General features: G+C 36.2%; 1 protein-coding gene across 4 annotated transcripts in view; it reads left to right on the forward strand.

Moving 5' to 3' along the window:
* Alg5 (ALG5 dolichyl-phosphate beta-glucosyltransferase) overlaps positions 1 to 21,319 on the forward strand; it is a 48,393-nt gene that overhangs the window by 2,605 nt on the left and 24,469 nt on the right. For all 4 annotated transcript variants that reach the window (XM_027928700.3, XM_027928699.3, XM_027928701.3 and 1 more), the window contains exons 2-6: positions 3,066 to 3,237; positions 3,549 to 3,595; positions 4,607 to 4,675; positions 9,064 to 9,156; positions 12,794 to 12,907. In XM_027928700.3, the coding sequence (XP_027784501.3) occupies positions 3,072 to 3,237; positions 3,549 to 3,595; positions 4,607 to 4,675; positions 9,064 to 9,156; positions 12,794 to 12,907 (489 nt within the window). In that variant the 5' untranslated portion in view covers positions 3,066 to 3,071. The remainder of the gene's footprint in view (positions 1 to 3,065; positions 3,238 to 3,548; positions 3,596 to 4,606; positions 4,676 to 9,063; positions 9,157 to 12,793; positions 12,908 to 21,319) is intronic.

A 21,319-nucleotide genomic window follows, 5' to 3' on the forward strand; every position in this document is an offset into this window, starting at 1 on the left:
GGCCATTTGTATTTCTCCTTTTTAAAAAAATTTTTTTTAGTTATTGATGGACCTTTATTTTTTATTTATATATAGTGCTGAGATTCAAACCCAGTGCCTCACAAATTCTAGGCAAGCACTCTGCCACTGAGCCACAACCCAGCTCTGTGTTTCTTTTGAGAGATGTCTGTTTAGTTCATTTACCCATTTATTAATTGGGTTTTTGTTTTATTGGTGCTAGGTTATTGTAGTTCTTCATATATTCTGGATATTAAATCTGTGTTGGAAGAGTAGCCAGCAAAGGTTTTCTCCTAGTCTATAGGTTCTTTCTTCACACTCTTGTTTCCTTTCTGTGCAGAAGCTTTTTAATTTGATATTATCCCAGTTTACCTCCTTTCTTAATTATTTTAAACAAGCCCAAGATAATATTATCTATAATCCTCAACATTAATTTCTATAAGAGCCTTCTTTTTATTTTTGTTACTGGGGATTGAACCCAAGGGTGCTTTACCACCAAGGGACATTCTAAGTCTTTTTTTATTTTTTATTTAGAGACAGGGACTTTCTCAGTTGCTGAGGGTCTCACTAAGTTACCGAGACTGTCCTCAAGTTTGCAATCCTCCTGCTTTAACCTCCCTAGTTGCTGGGATTACAGACATGTGCCTCCCACTGTGCCCAGCTAAGAGCCTCCTTTAAAAAAAAAAAAAAAAAAATGTTATTGCAATTAGGTGATCACCAATTTTTTTTAACAATTATTTCATTATTTCAAATACCCTATTAATTCAAATGCCCTCTGTTGTCCCATATATGTTTCATTATAAATGTCTCAGTTCTGATCGGTATTCAACAAGGGCCATACATGGCACTTGACTGATGTTGCAAGGCTTTTTACCTACCAACAGTTTCTACTCCTTTAAAAAATTTTTCTTACTTTCATTGCTTTTTCTGTAGAACTTTTCATAGTATGGATTTCACTGATTGCATCCTCTTGGTGCCTTTTAATATCTTCCTGTGGCTACCGAATTTCCTGTGAACTGTTAGTTGGAATCTAGAGAACTGATCAAATGCATGTTAGAGTTTTTCAACCAAGAAAAGTGTGTGAGTGATGCTTACTACTTCCCCTGTTTCAGAGGCATATGATAGTTAGTTGTCTCTGGTGTTTAAAAAAAAAAAAATGGTCAGTGTGTTCAGTTGTTGCTAATTAGGCCCTCCAGTTATGAAATTTGTCATCAGTCTAATAATGGGTTTAGTGGTCATTTGTGATCATTATCTAAATGCTTTATTTCACTGTGAGTTGCAAAGTAGAATACTCTAATTGTATCATTCTTTATTGATTACCTAGAATTTTATAATGAAAAGAATCTCATCCTCAGCTAGTTTTCCTGAAATAATTTTTATATATAAAAGACAAAGTTTTAAAAATTATGAGATGGTTTCCTGGCATCTTAAAGGTGACCAGTTTTTATTTTTAGTTTTATTAGGGTTCATGATTTTTAAAAATTATCATGTGTTTTAATCTATTATAATTATTATCCTTTTTGATACTGAAATCCTCCCCTGACAGGCTAGTGGGAGGCCCTTCAAGTTGACTGACTCCTTTGTCCTTTTGGCAAAGCCCTTATAATCATTGATAGTCTTTGATTTTTGACATGATGTGTTATTCTACAGTTGTATATTTCCTGTCCCAGACAGATCTGATCAACCATTCTTTTTAGGAGCACTAGTTACTTTTAGTGAGAAAGTAAATTTAGAAATTGCAATCATGGCATTAGGGTACAAAGCAGGAACATTTTTTTTAAAATATTTTTTAGTGATAGACACAGTACCATTTATTTATGTATTTAAAATAGTTTTATTAATTGTTGATGAATTTTTAAATTTTATTTATTTATCGGTATGTAGTTCTGAGAATCGAACCCAGTGCCTCACATGTGCTAGACAAGCTCTCTACCACTGAGCCATGATCCTAGCCCCCAAAGCAGGAACTCTTAACCATTAGTTTGGCAACTGTCCCTTTTCTTATTCTAATCAGAAGTATATTCAGTTTCAGTATGTACCTACTTCTGTGTCATAAGTGATCATCAAAGTGCAAATGAGTAGAATTCCAAAAATGTATAGATCAATTGTTTTGAAAGCAGAAAATATACCAGTAGAAGCAATGTTATAAAAGTGGTTTATTTCCAAAGCTTGCTCCCTTTCTGGGCATGGTGGCCTGTGCCTGGAATCCCAGCACTACCCTCAGCAATTCAGCAAGACTTTGTCTCAAATAATAAAAAGAGCTGGGGATGGGTGACTTGGTGGTTCAATCCCTAGTACAAAAAAAAAAAAAAAAAAGAGAGAGAGAGAAAGAACCAAAGCTAGCTCCCAAGTGCATGTGACAGAGAGTCTACAAATTTTATGCTTTACTCCAGAAAATGCTGTATTCTGAATTCAAATTTGGGATGAATATCAAAATACATTTTAAGCATTACTGGTCCCAACTGTGGGGGGTAGGGCATCTTCCCTTCTTGTTCTGGGTCTGTTTGGTCTTGGCTAGGAAGTCTGCCTTCATCTCACACATTCTGACTGCAATATGAACTTGTCCTCTGTTATGTATAGGCTCTGAGTAGGGGTGTCAGCTAGTATATGTGCACACATGCATGTGCACTGAGGATTAGTTTTTAAGGCATCTACGAGTGCACTGAACTTCCTGTAGTGACTTATCTGATCTGGTATGATAGAGGCCTACGGAATGAAAAGTGGGAAAAATAAAAACCTCCATGGGCTGGGGTGCAAAAGCACATGGGAGGCACCGGGTTTGATCCTCAGCACCACATAAAGACAAATAAATGAAAATAATTTTTTTTAAAAAACCTCCTAAAGCATTTGTGCCTTAGCATTGGAAAAAAGGAAAATCTTCAACTCGTAAGTAAAGGATTAATTAGGGTACTGTCATCTTATTATGGAATTACCTCCAGACCATTGTTAATGAACCAAATACAATGAATATTCCACCAAAATAAAAAACTCATGTAAATTATATATTCTATGGCAAATGCATATAAAAATCAGCATCACATAATTTTTTAAAACATGTCTACTTTTAGATTTCCATGGTTGCATTTATAACTGCCACAAATGTGCCACTACTTCATCAACATGAAGAAGAGAAATTCTTCCTAAATGCCAAAGGTCAGAAGGAAACTTTGCCCAGTATATGGGACTTACCCACCAAACAACTTTCTGTTGTTGTGCCTTCCTACAATGAAGAAAAACGGTGTAAGCTTCATTTAACTTTTTTGGTAAGGGGAATTTGGGGGGAAAAGGAAATTTTTGAAGTGTTTGAGTTTGCAGACATGGGCTGTGGTGAGTACATTTTTGGTAACTATAGTTCAGAAGAAGGAAACAGCACCATGAGGTAGTGGAACTGAAATGTTCTAGGGAGGTAGTAAGATGAAGACAGATATTACAGATGAGAATGACTCTGGAGGGACTGTGAAAGGAGTTGTCAAATAAATTGGGACTTGTTCCATACATAAATGTAGTATGCTGGGGCTTGGTAACTAATTTTCAATTTTTTTTCCTTTAAGTGCCTGTGATGATGGATGAAGCCCTGGGCTACCTAGAGAAGAGACAGGTATCTTACTTTCTTTTTCAGTTTGATGTTTCCAGTTAAAACCAGACCAAGCTAGATGCACCATGAGAGACAGTACTGGCCACACTGATCCCTGAACCACCTTCTGGCTCCCTCTGCTAGCCATCAGCAGTACATAGGAGGCCACCTCCATAGGCCAGCCAGGAGGTAACCCAGGACAAATCAGAAAGCTGAAATTTCTCTTTGTGTATCCTCCTATCCAGTTTTTATCCTCCTGGTGATGTATCTAAAGTTAAGTGACAGTGCACATCTGCACATTTTGTATGACTGAACAATGCAGTTTTTACTTCCGTAACTTTTTTAAAAAGAGGTATGTTTTTAAAAGACTTCTTTTAGATTGAAATTCTTTTGTTTCTTTATTATTCTCTAAAGCTGCCCTCTCAGGTATTTTCACCTTTTTTCTTCACGAAGACAAGAAAGTAACACATACCCTTTGTTAATAGCATTAATTGCCTTTAGAATCCTTGGAAAGGCTAAGAATCAAGTGAGCTTTATAACTTGGTTTTTTTTTGTTTGTTTTGTTCTTTATTGTTTTTTTTGGTTTTTAGAAAATTTTTCATTTTGATTTACTTTGCTTTGGGAGTTTTTTTTATAAAGGGAAGAAAGAAGACTTGTTAAAAGAAAGGGAACTATTACCTACTTAAAAATTAAATTTAGAGAAAAAAGAAAGCAGAGTGAGCCCTTAGTATGTGTGAAGTATCTACCTCTTCTATTACATATGATCTTTATGTCAGCCACCATGAATTAGAAAATGGGCCAAAAAGTTAAGGTGCCCATGGTTATAAGACTAAGGAGTGGTCCAACCATTGGAATATGCTCTCTCCAACTTCAGTCTTCCTGGGTTTTTTTCCCATACACTTGTAGCCTCTCTCCAGTGGGCACCAAAAGTACCTGGCTTCTATCTGTACATATTAACACTAAAACAGTTGTTTCTTAATTACAGTTTTATTAAAATTCTTGACTATTGTGCTAGTTTATTTTTTCTTCTTGCAGAAACAAGATCCTTCATTCACTTATGAGGTGATAGTAGTTGATGATGGCAGTAAAGACCAGACTTCAAAGGTAAATACATGTGCTCTTAATCTTGCCAGTAGGTAGAAAATCTGGGATAATTTAGTACATGTGAAATCTTTCTTTAGTTAAAGCTGTGCCTAATACTGTCTGATGTTATAGTGTGGGAAGTAGGAAAAAACAGATTTTATTTTATTTATTTATTTATTGGTACTGGGGATTGAACTCAGGGGCTCTCAACCACTGAGCCACATCCCCATCCCTATTTTGTATTTTTATTTAGAGACAGGGTCTCACTGAGTTGTTTAGCGCCTTGCTTTTGCTGAGGCTGCTTTGAACTCATGATCCTCCTGCCTCAGCCTCCCCAGCCACTGGGAGTATAAGCGTGTACCACTGTGCCTGGCTCAGATTTTATTTATGGAAAATACACTTATTGTTCCACTGTTTCTCATGGTTAGGGAGGCTTTGAAGATCACCAGATAGGTAGGGAATATACCCAACCACATTTCACTGTGGCCTCTTTGCCCACCAATTTGTACTTCCTTTTTTCCCTAAGTGTAATTTCTTTGTATTCCACCCTGACTTGCAGATTTCTAAAGCTGTCATTAAAATTGGAACCTCTCCTCATATCTGCCACTGGGTTCAAGTATGCCCTTTGGCAGGCTCCATCATGATTTATCTCTGGGAGGTCTTACCTCTGGGAGATGTCCCTCTCATACCTATAATCCTAGGACACTTATACCAGAGTTCATGAGCCAGAACTTGGAGAAAGGGCTACCGACTTACTTAGAAGCTTGGGAAGTACTTGGCAAAGATTTAGATCAGTTAGGATTCATTCCCTAGGGCTGCACACATTGTCACTGTGCAAGATTGTGGCCATGTCTGCAAGGAAAAAGGGAACATGCTTGTTAGGTGGGCAACTAAGTAATGGTACCTGTCATGGTGCTCCAGTAAGAGTACATATAAGGGTCCATGGCCACATTTGTTCATTGAGAGTGGTAAATTCCCTACTGTCAGGCACTACAAATACAGCTGGCCTTTCATATCTGTGGGTTCCATGCCTGCAGATTCAACCAACCATTAATTTGAAAATACTTTTGAAAACTTGCATCAGGGGCTAGGGATGTGGCTCAGTTGTAGAGTGCTTTCTTAGTATGCTTAGGGGTCTGGGTTCAATCCCACCACACACACACACACACACACACACACACACACACACACAAATGCACCTATACTGAATATGTGTAGAGTTTCTTTTCCTTGTGATTATTCCCCCCAAAATATAGTATAACAACTATTTTGCATAGTATTTGCATTGTATTTAGTACTATAAGTTGATTTAAAGTGTACAGGAAGATATGTGTAGATTTTGTTCAAACAGTATGCCATATTATATATGGGATTTGAGCATCCTTGGATTTCAGTATCCTGGGAGGTCCTGAATAAATCCCTGTGGAAAATAAGGAATAAATGTATTAACCTTTGCCTTTAAGTAAGTCACTGCTGTGGAGGAAGACCTATTATGTGATAAGTAACAGTTGAATGGGAAAATACTTTCAGAGCAAAAGCAAATACAATATTAGTGTTAAGATTATACTTCTTGGGAGGCTGGGGCTATGGCTCAGTGGTAGCACGCTTGCCTAGCATGTGTGAGGCATTGGGTTTGATTCTCAGCACCACGCATAATTAAAATAAATGTCCATCAACAACTAAAACATTTTTTAAAAAATTTTTTTAAAAATAAAAAAAAAAGATTATACTTCTTGGGGCTGGGGTTGTGGCTCAGTGGTAGAGCGATCGCCTAGCATGCGCAAGGCACTGAGTTCGAGCCTCAGCACCACATAAATGTAAAATAAAGATATTGTGTCTACCTAAAACTTAAGAGTAAATAAAGATTATACTTCTTTTCTGGCTGGCTCACACCTATAATCCCAGCAACTCAGGAGGCTGAGGCAGAAGGATCATGAGTTCAAAGCCATCCTTAGCATTAGCGAGATACTTAGCAACTCAGCAAGACCCTGTCTCTAAATAAAATATTTAAAAGGTCTGGGGCTGAGGCTCAGTGGTTAAGCACCCCTGGGTTCAATCCCTTGTACCAAAAAGAAAAAAAAAATGATTATACTTCTTTTTTCCTGGAAAAATTGAGGACGAGCATGGAAGCCAAGAAAAAGAACTGGTATTTGAGCTAAATCTAATCTGGCCTGACAGGTTGACATGAAGGAAAGCATGTTCTAGGGAAAGGTTTAAATATGTTCTGGAGACCTCAAATACTGCTGATACACAAAGTGCTAATGCAGCAGCATGGAGAGCTAAGGCTAAAAAGTTATGTGAGGCCCACATTGCAGAGGGTTTCATATGCCATGATGAGGAACTTCTTTTAAAAAGTAGGTCATCATGGAAACTTTTTGAACAGGGCTTCTAAGAACTGATTTATTTTCATATTAGAAAGGGGAGTGAATTAGGGAGGCAAGAGACACGGAGACTTCAGGGGATAGGATACTATGGAGTCAAGAGGCATTTTTTATTCTATTCTATTTTTATACTATTTTATTCTATTCTCAGTACTAGGAATTGAACCTAGGGGCACTCTACCACTAAACTACATCCCCAGTCCTTTTTATTTTATTTTGAGATAGAATCTTGCTAAATTGCTCAGGCTGACCTCAAACTTATGATCCTTCTGCCTCAACCTTTAGAGTAATTGGGATTATAGGTGTCATCACCACACCTGGCTCAAGAGGCATTTTAGAATCAATTTGATGAGTTAGTAGCCACTAAATTGTAATAGATGATAGAAATGGAAAATGAGTCTCAGGTTTTTAACTTGAGCTAAATGATGATGCCATTTGCTTTATGAGAAATTTAGAATGAGCAAAAGTAGGAGCAGATGATTGAAATTCTGGAATTTTTGTATCTAATATACATCTAGGTGACAAAGGGAAGAAGTCTGGACTATAAATATGTGAGATCTTAAACATAATATAAGCAGTAATTAAACCCATGTTAAGTAATTAAACCCATTGTGCTTATTTGTTGAGAAGTGACCAAAGACTGCCCATAAGCTATGCAGTTGTACAATGTAGGGTACTTGGGGGATTATCAGCATTAAAGGAGCAAGCCACGGAAAAGAAGTTAGTGATGAAAACTGAAAAGTTACAGTTAGGGGAGAAGGGAAAAATGCCAGACTGAGAATAGCTTCTTAGCTGTCTACAAAAAATGATTGTCAAAAGTTAAGGGGGTGAGGGCGCCTTCAGTGGGACAACATTGGTAGAATGGGGATGTGGGGAAGTAAAGGGCATGAGCCATGCTATAACAGATGAAGAAATGCAGGTAGCAAATGTAGATTACTGTTTGACTTTTTTTGGCAGGGGTAGGGGATTGGTGCTAATTAAACCCAGGACAAGCTAGGCAGGCACTCTACATGTGCTACATCCCCAGCCCATAACTTTGATTATAAATCAGAGTAATGGTAGTTGCTTAAGTGAATAGTGAAATAACAGTAAAAAAAAATTAGGATGCTGGAGGCTTAAGCAAGCTTGTGCAGGAGTCAGTGGAAAAGAAGAAATGGAAGATTTCAAAGAAAAGGACAAGTTATAGTGTCCTTTTCTACTGAGAGGAATTTGAATGAAAATTGGGAGAGGGGCTGGGGTTGTGGCTCAGTGGTAGAGTTCTTGCCTAGTATGTGTGAGGCACTGGATTCAATTCTTAGCACCACATAAAAATAAAATAAAGGTTCATCAACAACTAAATATATATATATATATATATATATATATTTTTTTTTTTTTTTTAGAAAAAGAATTGGGGAAAATAGTCCACAAACTACAGAAGTTACAGAAAACTTCTCTGGTAAATAAGATAGACTACTGACTAAAATAAGTAAACAAGTCATGAAACAGCATCAAGGGCCCTGTCATAAGTTTGACTTTTTTTGGCGGGGGTAGGGGGTTGAAGTTAACACATGGCTTTCCTTTTTTGACAGCTCAGCTTAGGTCAAGGAGTCAGGAAGAGACAGTAGCTATCTATTCTGCTGGGTCTTTGTAAGGAATTATATTGTGATTTCAGTGACTAATAAGTGGTTCATTGTTGTATCTTGGCTCCAGGAGCTCTACAACTCGGACTGCCAGTGTGTACAGTGGATAGAATCTAGTCACAAGAAAGGGTAAAACAGAGTTGCAGTGTTTGAGTCCAAATGAAAAACCCAGTTTATAAAATTTTTGGAATCCAAGTTGATTTTCAAACTTATTTCTTTATTTTTTTATTAATATATATATTTTAAATTGACACATAGTAATTATACGTGTGTGTGGAATACAATGTGGCATTTCATTAACATATATAATGTATAATAATCAGATCAGGATAACTGGCATATGTATCACCCCAGACATTTATCATTTTCCAGTTAATTTTTTTCTGACTTTTTTATAATTTGACAGGTAGCTTTCAAATATTGTCAGAAATATGGAAGTGACAAAGTACGAGTGATAACACTGGTGAAGAATCGTGGAAAAGGAGGAGCTATTAGGATGGTAATATATATACTTCAAATTTTTATCTAAAATGGAAAGGTATTTTGAACAACTTCTTTTGCAGATTGTAATACTGGCTGCATGAATACCAATATTTTGAGTTAGCTACATTATGTTTTTATATAACTTTATATATCTTAATCAAATCTGAACTTCATGACATATCTGTAACATACTGCCTGATTCACAAAAATATCTTTGTCTTAAAGTTTAAAATGTTATACCTCTGTGTATGTTTGACATATTTGCCAAATAATAAGATTATATGATTTTTTTTTTTTTTTTTTTTACATTTTACACAATGTTTTTGTGTATTAAGTTTTACCAGTATGAAGGTAGAATATTGAGATTGGTAGCATGAACCAAGGTAAATCCTACATGAGTCTCTCCTAGTGGAATCTACAATCTATTAGGAAAGATAAGCATTTTGATAAGTGAAAAAGACTTAGAAATGAAGTACAGATGAAGTGCTAAGAAAGTCCCCGTCAAAAGAGGCTACTTTCAGCTGAGGCATTTCAGGTAGAGATTAAGTTATGATGAAAGTAAAATAAAAAATCTAGAAAATTTGGATAACATAGTGGCTTAAATGACTTTGAGGTTTATTTTTTCCCCTTGAAGAGAAGGCTTGTTTGTTCAGTAGCTCTATGGTGTCATCAGGAAACTGGGCTCCTCCCTTTTAGCCATTGCATCCACATTCCAAATTGGAAGGGGGAAAGATGTATGCCAGCAAGTTTGCCCCCTTTTGAGGAGCTTTCCCAGAAGCTCCACCCAATAACTTTTACTTACATCTCATGAGCCAGAACAATATCACGGGCAACCCTGATTTCCAAGGAAGACTGAGAATTTTTTTCTAATATTTTCATTCCCAACCAAATTAGAATTCCATTCAAAAGCAAAAAGGAAAGAGTGATTCTTGGGTAGGTAACTAACAGTCTCAGCCACTTGAGGAAAATAGCAGATATCACAAAAGAGGTGTCACTGAGGCTAGGTCTCTGGTGATGGTGAAACTAGGTTCCATTTACTTACTGATTGCTTATTTTGAACTGAAGAGTAAATTAACCACCTCAACATAATTATCTTCTCACAGGTACTCAACCACTGAGCCACATTCCCAGCCCTATTTTGTATTTTATTTAGAGACAGGGTCTCACTGAGTTGCTCAGCACCTTGCCATTGCTGAGGCTGGCTTTGAACTCACGATCCTCCTGCCTCAGCCTCCCAAGCCACTGGAATTATAGGCATGTGCCACCATCCCCGGCTCAACATAATTATCACTTGTGATCCTCCTCAAAATTTCTCATAAATTAGGTCCCATCATTTTGATTATATAGATGAGGAAAGTGAGGCATGGATTGGTAATTCAAGGTCACATAGATATTAGAATCAATATTTGGAGTAGGTTAGTTAACTGTGAAATTCATGCTTTTACCCTCTATATTTGAGAAGGGAAGGCCAGTCAACAAAGCCAGGAAAGACTGAAGCAGGAACTCATAGAATATGTACTAGAATCAGCAAGTTCACTCTAAGTCACAGGTTAGGCCAAAGAGAGAAAAGGGAAATAGGATTGGGATTGGGGGTGTTGGTGGAGTACTTTCCTAGCATACGTAGGCCCTAGGTTCAATTCCCAGCACTATGAAAAAAAAGAAAGAGAGAAAGAAATAATATAGAATTGATGCAGTTATCATGATGGGTTTTAAATCTGTCCATTTGTTTAGCCAACATTGTACCTCATTAGAGATACTAAGATGCAAGATGCCCATTCTGTCCATAAGGATATCATAATTTTGCAGGGAAACAGTTTTCAGATAGTGTTATAAATGCTTTGATAGAAGTATATACTCAGTGCTGACACCACCCTCTAGTAGGGAACAGCAGAGACTTCCCATAGAAGGTAATTCTGAATGGAGTCTTCAAGGAAGGTTAGGAATTATCTTTATGGAAGTAGGGAAGAGGGATCTTTGCAGAGAAGGAACATGATCAAAAACATAGCAATGTCGACAGATCGCAACAAGGGACTTACCAGTTGTACATGAGGCTTGACTATGGAGATAAGGCCTGAGAGTGGATGGGTTCAGGTCATTAACTTTAGGCTGGGAGCCTAAAGTCAAGGTATAATGAATATTTATTTAGGTTATGATAGTGACACAACAGAAGAGGAGGAAGCATAAGTGGGAGATGTTAGAAATGAGACAGAATTGGGTCTGATAATCAGGGAAAACAGAACCTTTTCTAGGAGTTTGGAAATGACACACAGGCCATGTATATCTATATGTAGAATGGGATAATAGCAGGCTCTAAAGAAGCCTTACAAAAAAAACAAAAGATGAAGCTTCCACAAGTTTGAGTGCAATTCTCCATTAATGCTAAATAATAACCTCCAGTTCACCATTATAATGTGTTATTTAAATGATTAGTCCTTTATTGTTGTTTTTTTCTCATTTCAAACTAAGCTCCAGATTTTGTACCTTATAATGCTTTTTCTTTTCTGTAACATCATACATGTTTAGAAGCTAAATTTGGTAACTTCTTATTTTCTGCTTTTTTACACATAACCTTAATGGGTTTGATAAAGGGCCATCACCGATAATAATCACTGGGTTTATTCTGTCATAGAATAAATGATTAAATTTCTGTCTATATTTAGATGTATCTTATCTACAGTCACACTATATTATCAAAGCTGCATTTCACTGTACAAACCATGAATAAAGCAGGCTTGATTGCCTATGCCTATAAGTTATAGGTACTCAAGAGGTTGAGGTGGGATAATCACTTGAGCCCTGAGTTCAAGTCCAGCCTGAGCATCATAGTGAGACCCACCCTTCTAAAAAACACAAACACAAATATATTTACATTTGAGAAGCAATGAACTCACTAGGATACACCATAGAAATTGAGTCAATGTACAGTTTATTTCTGTGTGAAATGTACAAAATTGTATATCCATAATTTATGCAAAAGATTAATTCAAAAATTCAAAATTGATTAGCATAATTTTGCTAAATGTCACACTCTTCAAATAATAAAATAGTATTTGGATATGGTCCAAATATATAGTATTTGCACACTTTCTAAATTTTAGTGACATTCTATGTCTTTATTTAGTGATTAATTTAAAAGCTTTACATTTAATAAAGAATATTAAAGATCTATAACCTTATGATTTACTTTATAGCAAATCTGCAAATGTTATTTTTGTTCAATCTTTCCATTTTAACATGATCTTTATATGCCGCTTTAAGTAGTCCTTGATTCTTTTTAAGCACCATAACACACATATAATAATACATTTGATAAATGTATGTGTGTGTGTGTATATCCACATATATATGATAGATATTTTATTATTCTTAGTGATGCAGAATACTTTTTATTTATCCAAACGTATTTTACTAACTTGATATTTTCCAGTGTGTTAGTAGTATGACCTAACAAGTTTTTAAAAATGAAATAGGCAATAAATACCAATAAATACGTTAAGGAACATGTTAGCAAGAATAACAGTGAACTTTGACCTACTACCATTTTACACCTAGTATTTCAATCTTAGGTATTTGAGTAAAGCAAATAAATTGAAATGTCATTGAATTTAATCATTTTTAAGTAACTTTATTTTACTTGGAATTTTTAAATATAGGGTGTATTCAGTTCTCGAGGAAAAAAGATCCTAATGGCAGATGCTGATGGAGCCACAAAGTTTCCAGATGTTGAGAAATTAGAAAAGGGACTAAATGATCTACAGCCTTGGCCTGTGAGTATAAAAATATAGTGTTAATGATATTCAATCAAGAATGTAAGATCTAACTAGGCATGGTGTTATACACCGGCAATCCCATTGGCTTGGAAGGCTGAGGCAAGAGAAAGTTCAAAGCCAGCCTCAGCAACTTAGTGAGACCCTGTCTCAAAATAAAAAGGCTGGGGATGTGGCTTAGTGGTTAATTGCCATTGGGTTCAGTCCCTGGTACCAAAAAAAAAAAAAAAAAAGGAATATAGGGTCTAAAAATTTAAAAAGAATTTTCCTATAAGTTGAAAAATCAGGGTTGGTTGTTTACTTTTTTGTTGTTTGGTGAAAAATTGCTCTATGAGTGTTATAGTCCCATAGCGGAGCTAAGTGTTTTGTTATAAACATTCACAGATATTCTGGACACTTACTTATTTAATATTCTGACCATATCTATCGCTTGATTTCTAATTGCTTCTGCCAGAGTGTTCTTGTTTTTTTGATTTTTTTTGTTTTGTTTTGAATACCAGGGATTGAACTCAGGGGCACTCAACCACTGCGCCACATCCCAGCCCTTTTATACTTTATTTAGACATAGGGTCTCATTGAATTGCTTAAGCCTTATTTTTTTGCTGAAGCTGGCTTTGATTCACATTCCTCCTGCCTCAGCTTCCCAAGCTGCTGAGATTATAGGCATGTGCCACTATGTCCAGCTAGAGTTTTAATATTATGCACAGTTAGTGAGGTCTTATTTAAAAGCATAGCCTGAGACTTCTAGATGAAAATGTGAAATGAACCTGAATCAGAATCTTGTATTTGATGAAGCAAGCAAAAATAAATTCACAAAGGTTAAATATAACTTTAAGGCATAGATTTAAAAAATGGAGGTTGAGGAAAGAAAATCCTGGTGCCGTTCCCACCATTCAAAAACCTTTTAGAGAAAGAAGGTAAACTTATCAAATCCTGAACTTTTACAAAACACTTCTCAGTCTACAACGAACCTAACTGAGAGAATGAAGGAGGACCCTTAGACAACATCATGCAGTACACTTATCTTCTGCAATACAGTATGCCAGGATCTCAGCAGAAGCAAGAGAATTTGCTAGGGCTTGCCAATGTCAGGGTTTCAAGCTAAGTTGTGAGCACAGATCCAAGAGATTAGATCCTTTCCTCAATGGAGTGTACCCCTGTTCAGGACACCTGACAAAAGTTATAGCAAGGAGCCTGAGTAAGCCAACAATGCCACACAAGCCTCCTCCCTCTTTACTTCCCCTCCATGTAACACTCAGGCCTTGAAACACTAGTTCTAAGGGAAGAACAAGTGTCACAAAAGTAGAAACGTATCAAGGACAATCCATATGTATGGTAGGAGAGCTGCCCATGTTAATCTACGCAAATAAAATAAATAAATGGCAGTTACATCAACACTTTACTACCAAAAAAAAAAAAACTAAAGATAGTTTAATACAAAAGAAGATAACCGGCCTGGGGTTGTGGCTTAGCAGTAGAGCACTTGCCTAACGTGTGAGGCCCTGGGCTCAATCCTCAGCACCACATAAAAATAAATAAGTAAAATAAAGGTATTGTGTCCAACTACAACTAAAAAATATTTAAAAAAAAAAAAAAAACCACAAAAACGACTCAGTAGTAGAATACTCGTCTAGCACATGCAAGGCTCTGGGTTTGCTCCTCAGCACCACATAAAAATAAAGGCATTGTGTCCAACTATAACTAAAATATAAAATTTTTTTTTAAAAAAGAAGATAACTGATAACTCTATCTGAAAGGCAGTGTCATTCAAGGAAAAGGATAAAATTACATGTGAGTATTTTGGCTAAAGACAAAATTCTTAATGAAAATTAGAATTCAGCAACACAGAGATTAGAGAGAATTTACAAAGTAAGATTGAAGGCCAAAAGAAGACAAATAGATAGGACTGTCCCTAATGAGATAGACCTAGTTTTAGAAGCAAATATTTTTGTTATATACTAAAATAATTCCTATTAATTATAGCAAAAACCAAACAGTGGAAAAAAGTGAACATACTAAACCAAAAACAGAAAATTTAATAATAATTTTTAGAAACGCAAATCTCCTGACCTTCTCACCTCCTGGTGACTGGGAAGTATGAGTAGTCTTTTGAGTTTCTGCTTTGTATAGCTCTAATGATGTTCAAGCAGCCCATTCTGTCTCCACTCAGTTATAAAATTCCTCTTAACATTGCGTGCAGTCTGTCTCCTTTTAACCACCCCTTCTAGTTGCTGCTTTTATTGCTGCACAAAACAGCCAACTTTGTGGTGTGACAGCCCTTCAGAGAGTCAAAACTATTTTCCATTTGTCTTCTCTATTGGGGCTATCATCAGTTCTTCAAATTTTTAAATATAGTATGTTTCTCTTTCTTATCATTCTGGTAATTTTCCAATGCCATGGCTTCAGTTTGTGTGAATTTTCTTACTACATTACATTGCCATTGAACTCTGTCTCCCCATCGTTCTGCTGATACAGTTGGTGTTTCTTTTGCTTTTTATTCCAGAGTGGAAATATGACTCTATCCCCATTATATATCAGCTTGTCAAATTTCAGTCTCTAATGCAATTGCTATTTCCTTCTTAATTCACTTAAGCCACAAATGTGATAAGCATTCCTTACATGGATTCCCCTAATTCCTAAAAAAGGAGTAACTGGAATAAAACTGGAAGTAATGAACAAGAACATGGATCCAAGCATGGTGGCGCATGCCTGTAATCTCAGCAGTTTGGGAGGCTGAGGCAGGAGGATTGAAAATTCAAAGCCAACCTCAGCAACTTAATGAGACCCTAAGCAACTCAGCAAGACTCTGACTCTAAATAAAATATTAAAAAAGGACTGGGGATGAGAATGGTTAAGAGCCTCTGAGTTCAATCCCCACTACCTCCCATACCCTCCCAAAAAAGAACATGGGTTTCATGGTCCTGTCTTAAAGTTACATAAGTGATTTACTAGATGTCAGTAGTTAACTTTAATGCCTTTTGACAATATTTTAAGTGCTTAAGTATTTTTTTCCAGTAACATTTTCAATATCTTCTATGCCAAACTTATTTTTTTTTAATTTGCTCCCTTTTCATACTTATATTTCCTTTTAGATTAACTGGGTTACATGTCTAGTCACTTTTCTTACAAGGTCAGTTTAGAAAAGTTATCTCTGAAGATAATTGTTCTTTTAAGGTTTTAAAAATAAATGTAATTTAAGTAGAGCTCATTATTTCACACAAAAGTAAAATAGAATATTTTCTGCCGCAGTCCGGCTGCAGCAAAATAACCGGGGGGTGACGAATAACTTGTGTACGTTGATACAGCAGGAGTAGGAGCCGTTTATTGCAGGACAGGAGCAGTATTTATACATTCCACAGAGCTTATCTAATTAGCATAAACTAGATACATCAGTCAACCAATAAGGAATCTCTACACTTAATGGCTCGCTTTTGTTACTTCTCAAACCACTCCCTCTGGCATTTTGCCAGGCACCATCCAGACTTGTTTACAAACTCTAACATTCCCCTGGCAAAATGCCAGGTGTTATTTTGACTTTTTTACAGACTCTAACAATTTTCATATTAGTTCCATATATTTTATTTGTGTTCTCTTTTCATATCATTTTTTTCCATTTTTTTTATTGGTGCCTTGTAATTATGTATATTGGTGGGGTTAATTGTCCCAGGATCTCCCCTACATCAGTTTTTTAATGTGCAAAGCTTTCCTCCTATCTTTTAAATTTCCTAATCAGTGGTTATTCTGCCTTGTTTAATGAAAATATGTTTGGTTTTGTAATGATTTTTTTAAGCAAAATCTGTGATGACTACTTATTTCATGGATTAAGTATTCAAAATAAAATCCCAAATCCCTGAACAGGCAAAAATAGATGACAAAAAGTCTGTATTTCTTAATCGGAGTAATTCCTTAGGCCATGATTTAGACCTTAAATTCTCATTGAGGCATAGATAAACAAGTTTTGTTTTTAACCCTACAAATGTCTAGTGGTAATAACATGAGAGTAACATCAAAGTAAAATTGTATTAGGAAACACTATAGGAAGCAGATCCTAACCACACACACACATACCCAGCTCAGTCTAGAGTGATTTCTTACTAATGACCATGATGTCACTTTGCCTTCAAATGATTTAGCCAGTTGTAGTTTGGGTGCACCAATATTTCATATGTATATGCTTCATTTAGTTGTTCCTTAAAAGTACAAGACAGTTACTGTTTTCCTTTTTTATTTTTTTAAATGGACCATGTGGACAAGTTAGAGGCTAGTCTATTTGTTTTATCTTTGGAGATTGCTGAGATTTTTGTGAAAATTAAATGAGGAAGAATGCAAAAATAAAAGGGCAGTTTAAAAAATAATTTTTATTATATATCCAGATTATATAATTATATATAAAAGTTACATGTATAGTATATATAATAACATAACATATATACTCTGTATATAACAAAAGTTTCAGGAGTCTTTCTCAGTATATCAGTGTGTTTCCTGAATTATTAAAGAAGGTGACTCAGGACTAGAGCTGGCTCTGAGAGCTATGTTCTAATGCCAACAAATCTAATTCAAAAGCGGATAAGGAACAGCAAAATTTTCTGTTAGAGTGATAATCAATATTTTAGACTTTTTGAGTCACTTATGTTTTGTTTCTTCCTCTTCCTCTCTTCCTCCTTCCCATCTCCTCCCTTTAAAAAGGTAAAAAAACAGTTAGCAAGTTGGCTTTAACTCACTGGCCACCTCCATTCTAGAAGATTTAAATGTTGATCTTAATAAATGTGATTTTTGTGCTAATCACAGAAATTTTCAGAATCTTAATAACCCAATGATTATCAAGAGATAAAAGGCAGGAAGGGCTATAGGATATAGGAGTTGGAGGGATATAGGAGTTGGAGAATGACTTTTATCTGAAAAGATTAAATTTGCGGTTCTTAAAGATATATAGTCCTGTTACCTTGGAAATTGGAAATTGGCTCGGGTGGAATTTAGGTACATATTATCTAAATTAGTCACTGCTTTCTGCCCCAGTGGAAGATAAGTTTCACTAGAAAAGGAACCTTATCACTAAAGTAGTACAAATATTAGGTGCTCAATATATACTTTTGGAACAACTGAATACTGCCGTATATCAATTCCAAGGAGAAGGCCATGTTTTTTTTTTTTTTTTTTGCATTTCATTTTAAACTTTTTTTTTTTTTTTTAATTTTTTATTGTGGGTTGTTCAAAACATTACAAATTTCTTGACATATCATATTCCACACTTTGATTCAAGTGGGTTATGAACTCCCACCTTCACCCCATACACAGATTGCAGAATCACATCAGTTACACATCCATTGATTTACAAATTGCCATACTAGTGTCTGTTGTGCTCCACTGCCTTTCCCATCCTCCACCCTCCCCCCTCCCCACCTCTCCCCTCCCCTCCCCTCCTCTCTCTCTACCTCCTCCACTGTATAACCCTGTGGGTCTCCTTCCATTACCATGCAATTTTCCTTCTCTCTCCGTTTCCCTCCCACCTCTCATCCCTGTTAAATGTTAATCTTCTTCTCCTGTTCTTCGTCCCTACACTGTTCTTAGTTACTCTCCTTATATCAAAGAAGACATTTGGCATTTGTTTTTTAGGGATTGGCTAGCTTCACTTAGCATAATCTGCTCTAATGCCATCCATTTCCCTGCAAATTCTATGATTTTGTCATTTTTTAATGCAGAGTAATACTCCATTGTGTATAAATGCCACATTTTTTTTATCCATTCGTCTATTGAAGGGCATCTAGGTTGGTTCCACAGTCTTGCTATTGTGAACTGTGCTGCTATGAACATCGATGTAGCAGTGTCCCTGTAGCATGCTCTTTTTAGGTCTTTAGGGAATAGACCAAGAAGGGGAATAGCTGGGTCAAATGGTGGCTCCATTCCCAGCTTTCCAAGAAATCTCCATACTGCTTTCCAAATTGGCTGCACCAATCTGCAGTCCCACCAGCAATGTACAAGTGTACCCTTTTCCCCACATCCTCGTCAGCACTTGTTGTTGTTTGACTTCCTAATGGCTGCCAATCTTACTGGAGTGAGATGGTATCTTAGGGTGGTTTTGATTTGCATTTCTCTGACAGCTAGAGATGTTGAGCATTTTTTCATGTACTTGTTGATTGACTGTATGTCCTCCTCTGAGAAGTGTCTGTTCAGGTCCTTGGCCCATTTGTTGATTGGGTTGTTTGTTTTCTTATTGTCTAATTTTTTGAGTTCTTTGTATACTCTGGATATTAGGGCTCTATCTGAAGTGTGAGGAGTAAAGATTTGTTCCCAGGGTGTAGGCTCCCTATTTACCTCTCTTATTGTTTCTTTTGCTGAGAAAAAACTTTTTAGTTTGAGTAAGTCCCATTTGTTGATTCTAGTTATTACCTTTTGTGCTATGGGTGTCCTATTGAGGAATTTGGAGCCCGACCCCACCGACTGTAGATCGTAGCCAACTTTTTCTTCTATCAGACGCCGTGTCTCTGATTTGATATCAAGCTCCTTGATCCATTTTGAATTCACTTTTGTGCATGGCTAGAGAAAGGGATTCAGTTTCATTTTGTTGCATATGGATTTCCAGTTTTCCCAGCACCATTTGTTGAAGATGCTATCCTTCCTCCATTGCATGCTTTTAGCCCCTTTATCAAATATAAGATAGTTGTAGTTTTGTGGATTGGTTTCTGTGTCCTCTATTCTGTACCATTGGTTGACCCGCCTGTTTTGGTACCAGTACCATGCTGTTTTTGTTACTATTGCTCTGTAGTATAGTTTGAAGTCTGGTATCGCTATACCGCCTGAATCACACTTCCTGCTTAGCATTGTTTTTGCTATTCTGGGTCTTTTATTTTTCCATATGAATTTCATGATTGCTTTCTCTATTTCTACAAGAAATGCCATTGGGATTTTGATTGGCATTGCATTGAACCTATAGAGAACTTTTGGTAATATCGCCATTTTGATGATGTTAGTTCTGCCTATCCATGAACAGGGTATATTTTTCCATCTTCTAAGATCTTCTTCTATTTCTCTCTTTAGGGTTCTGTAGTTTTCATTGTATAAGTCTTTCACCTCTTTTGTTAGGTTGATTCCCAAGTATTTTTTTTTTTTTGAAGATATTTTGAATGGAGTGGTTGTCCTCATTTCCATTTCAGAGGATTTGTCGCTGATATACAGGAATGCCTTTGATTTATGCGTGTTGATTTTATATCCTGCCACTTTGCTGAATTCATTTATTAGCTCTAATAGTTTCTTTGTAGAGCCTTTTGGGTCTGCTAGGTATAGAATCATATCATCTGCAAATAGTGATAATTTAAGTTCTTCTTTTCCTATTTTTATGCCTTTAATTTCTTTCGTCTGTCTAATTGCTCTGGCCAGTGTTTCGAGAACTATGTTGAACAGAAGTGGAGAGAGAGGGCATCCCTGTCTAGTTCCAGATTTTAGAGGGAATGCCTTCAGTTTTTCTCCATTCAGAATGATGCTAGCCTGAGGCTTAGCATAGATTGCTTTTACAATATTGAGGTATGTTCCTGTTATCCCTAGTTTTTCTAGAGTTTTGAACATAAAGGGATGCTGTACTTTGTCAAATGCTTTTTCCGCATCTATCGAGATGATCATATGGTTCTTATTTTTAAGTCTATTGATGTGGTGAATAACATTTATTGATTTCCGTATATTGAACCAGCCTTGCATCCCAGGGATGAATCCTACTTGATCATGGTGTACAATTTTTTTGATATGTTTTTGTATCCGATTCGCCAGAATTTTATTGAGGATTTTTGCATCTAGGTTCATTAGAGATATTGGTCTGTAGTTTTCTTTCTTTGAAGTGTCTTTGTCTGGTTTAGGTATCAGGGTGATGTTGGCCTCATAGAATGAATTTGGAAGTTCTCCCTCCTTTTCTATTTCCTGAAGTAGCTTGAAAAGTATTGGTATTAGTTCTTCTTTAAAGGTTTTGTAAAATTCTGCTGTATACCCATCTGGACCTGGGCTTTTCTTAGTTGGTAGTCTTTTTATGGTTTCTTCTATTTCCTCAATTGATATTGGTCTGTTTAGGTTTTCTATATCCTCCTGACTCAATCTGGGCAGATCATATGACTTAAGAAATTTATCTATGCCTTCACTATCTTCTAATTTGTTGGAGTATAAGGATTCAAAATAGTTTTTGATTATCTTCTGTATTTCTGAAGTGTCTGTTGTGATATTGCCTTTTTCATCCCGTATGCTAGTAATTTGAGTTCTCTCTCTTCTTCTCTTCGCTAGCATGGCTAAGGGTCTGTCGATTTTGTTTATTTTTTCAAAGAACCAACTTTTAGTTTTGTCAATTTTTTCAATTGTTTCTTTTGTTTCGATTTCATTAATTTCAGCTCTGATTTTAATTATTTCTTGCCTTCTACTTCTTTTGCTGTTGTT

This window comes from Marmota flaviventris, chromosome 4 (assembly GCF_047511675.1).
Source record: "Marmota flaviventris isolate mMarFla1 chromosome 4, mMarFla1.hap1, whole genome shotgun sequence".
NCBI lineage: Eukaryota > Metazoa > Chordata > Mammalia > Rodentia > Sciuridae > Marmota > Marmota flaviventris.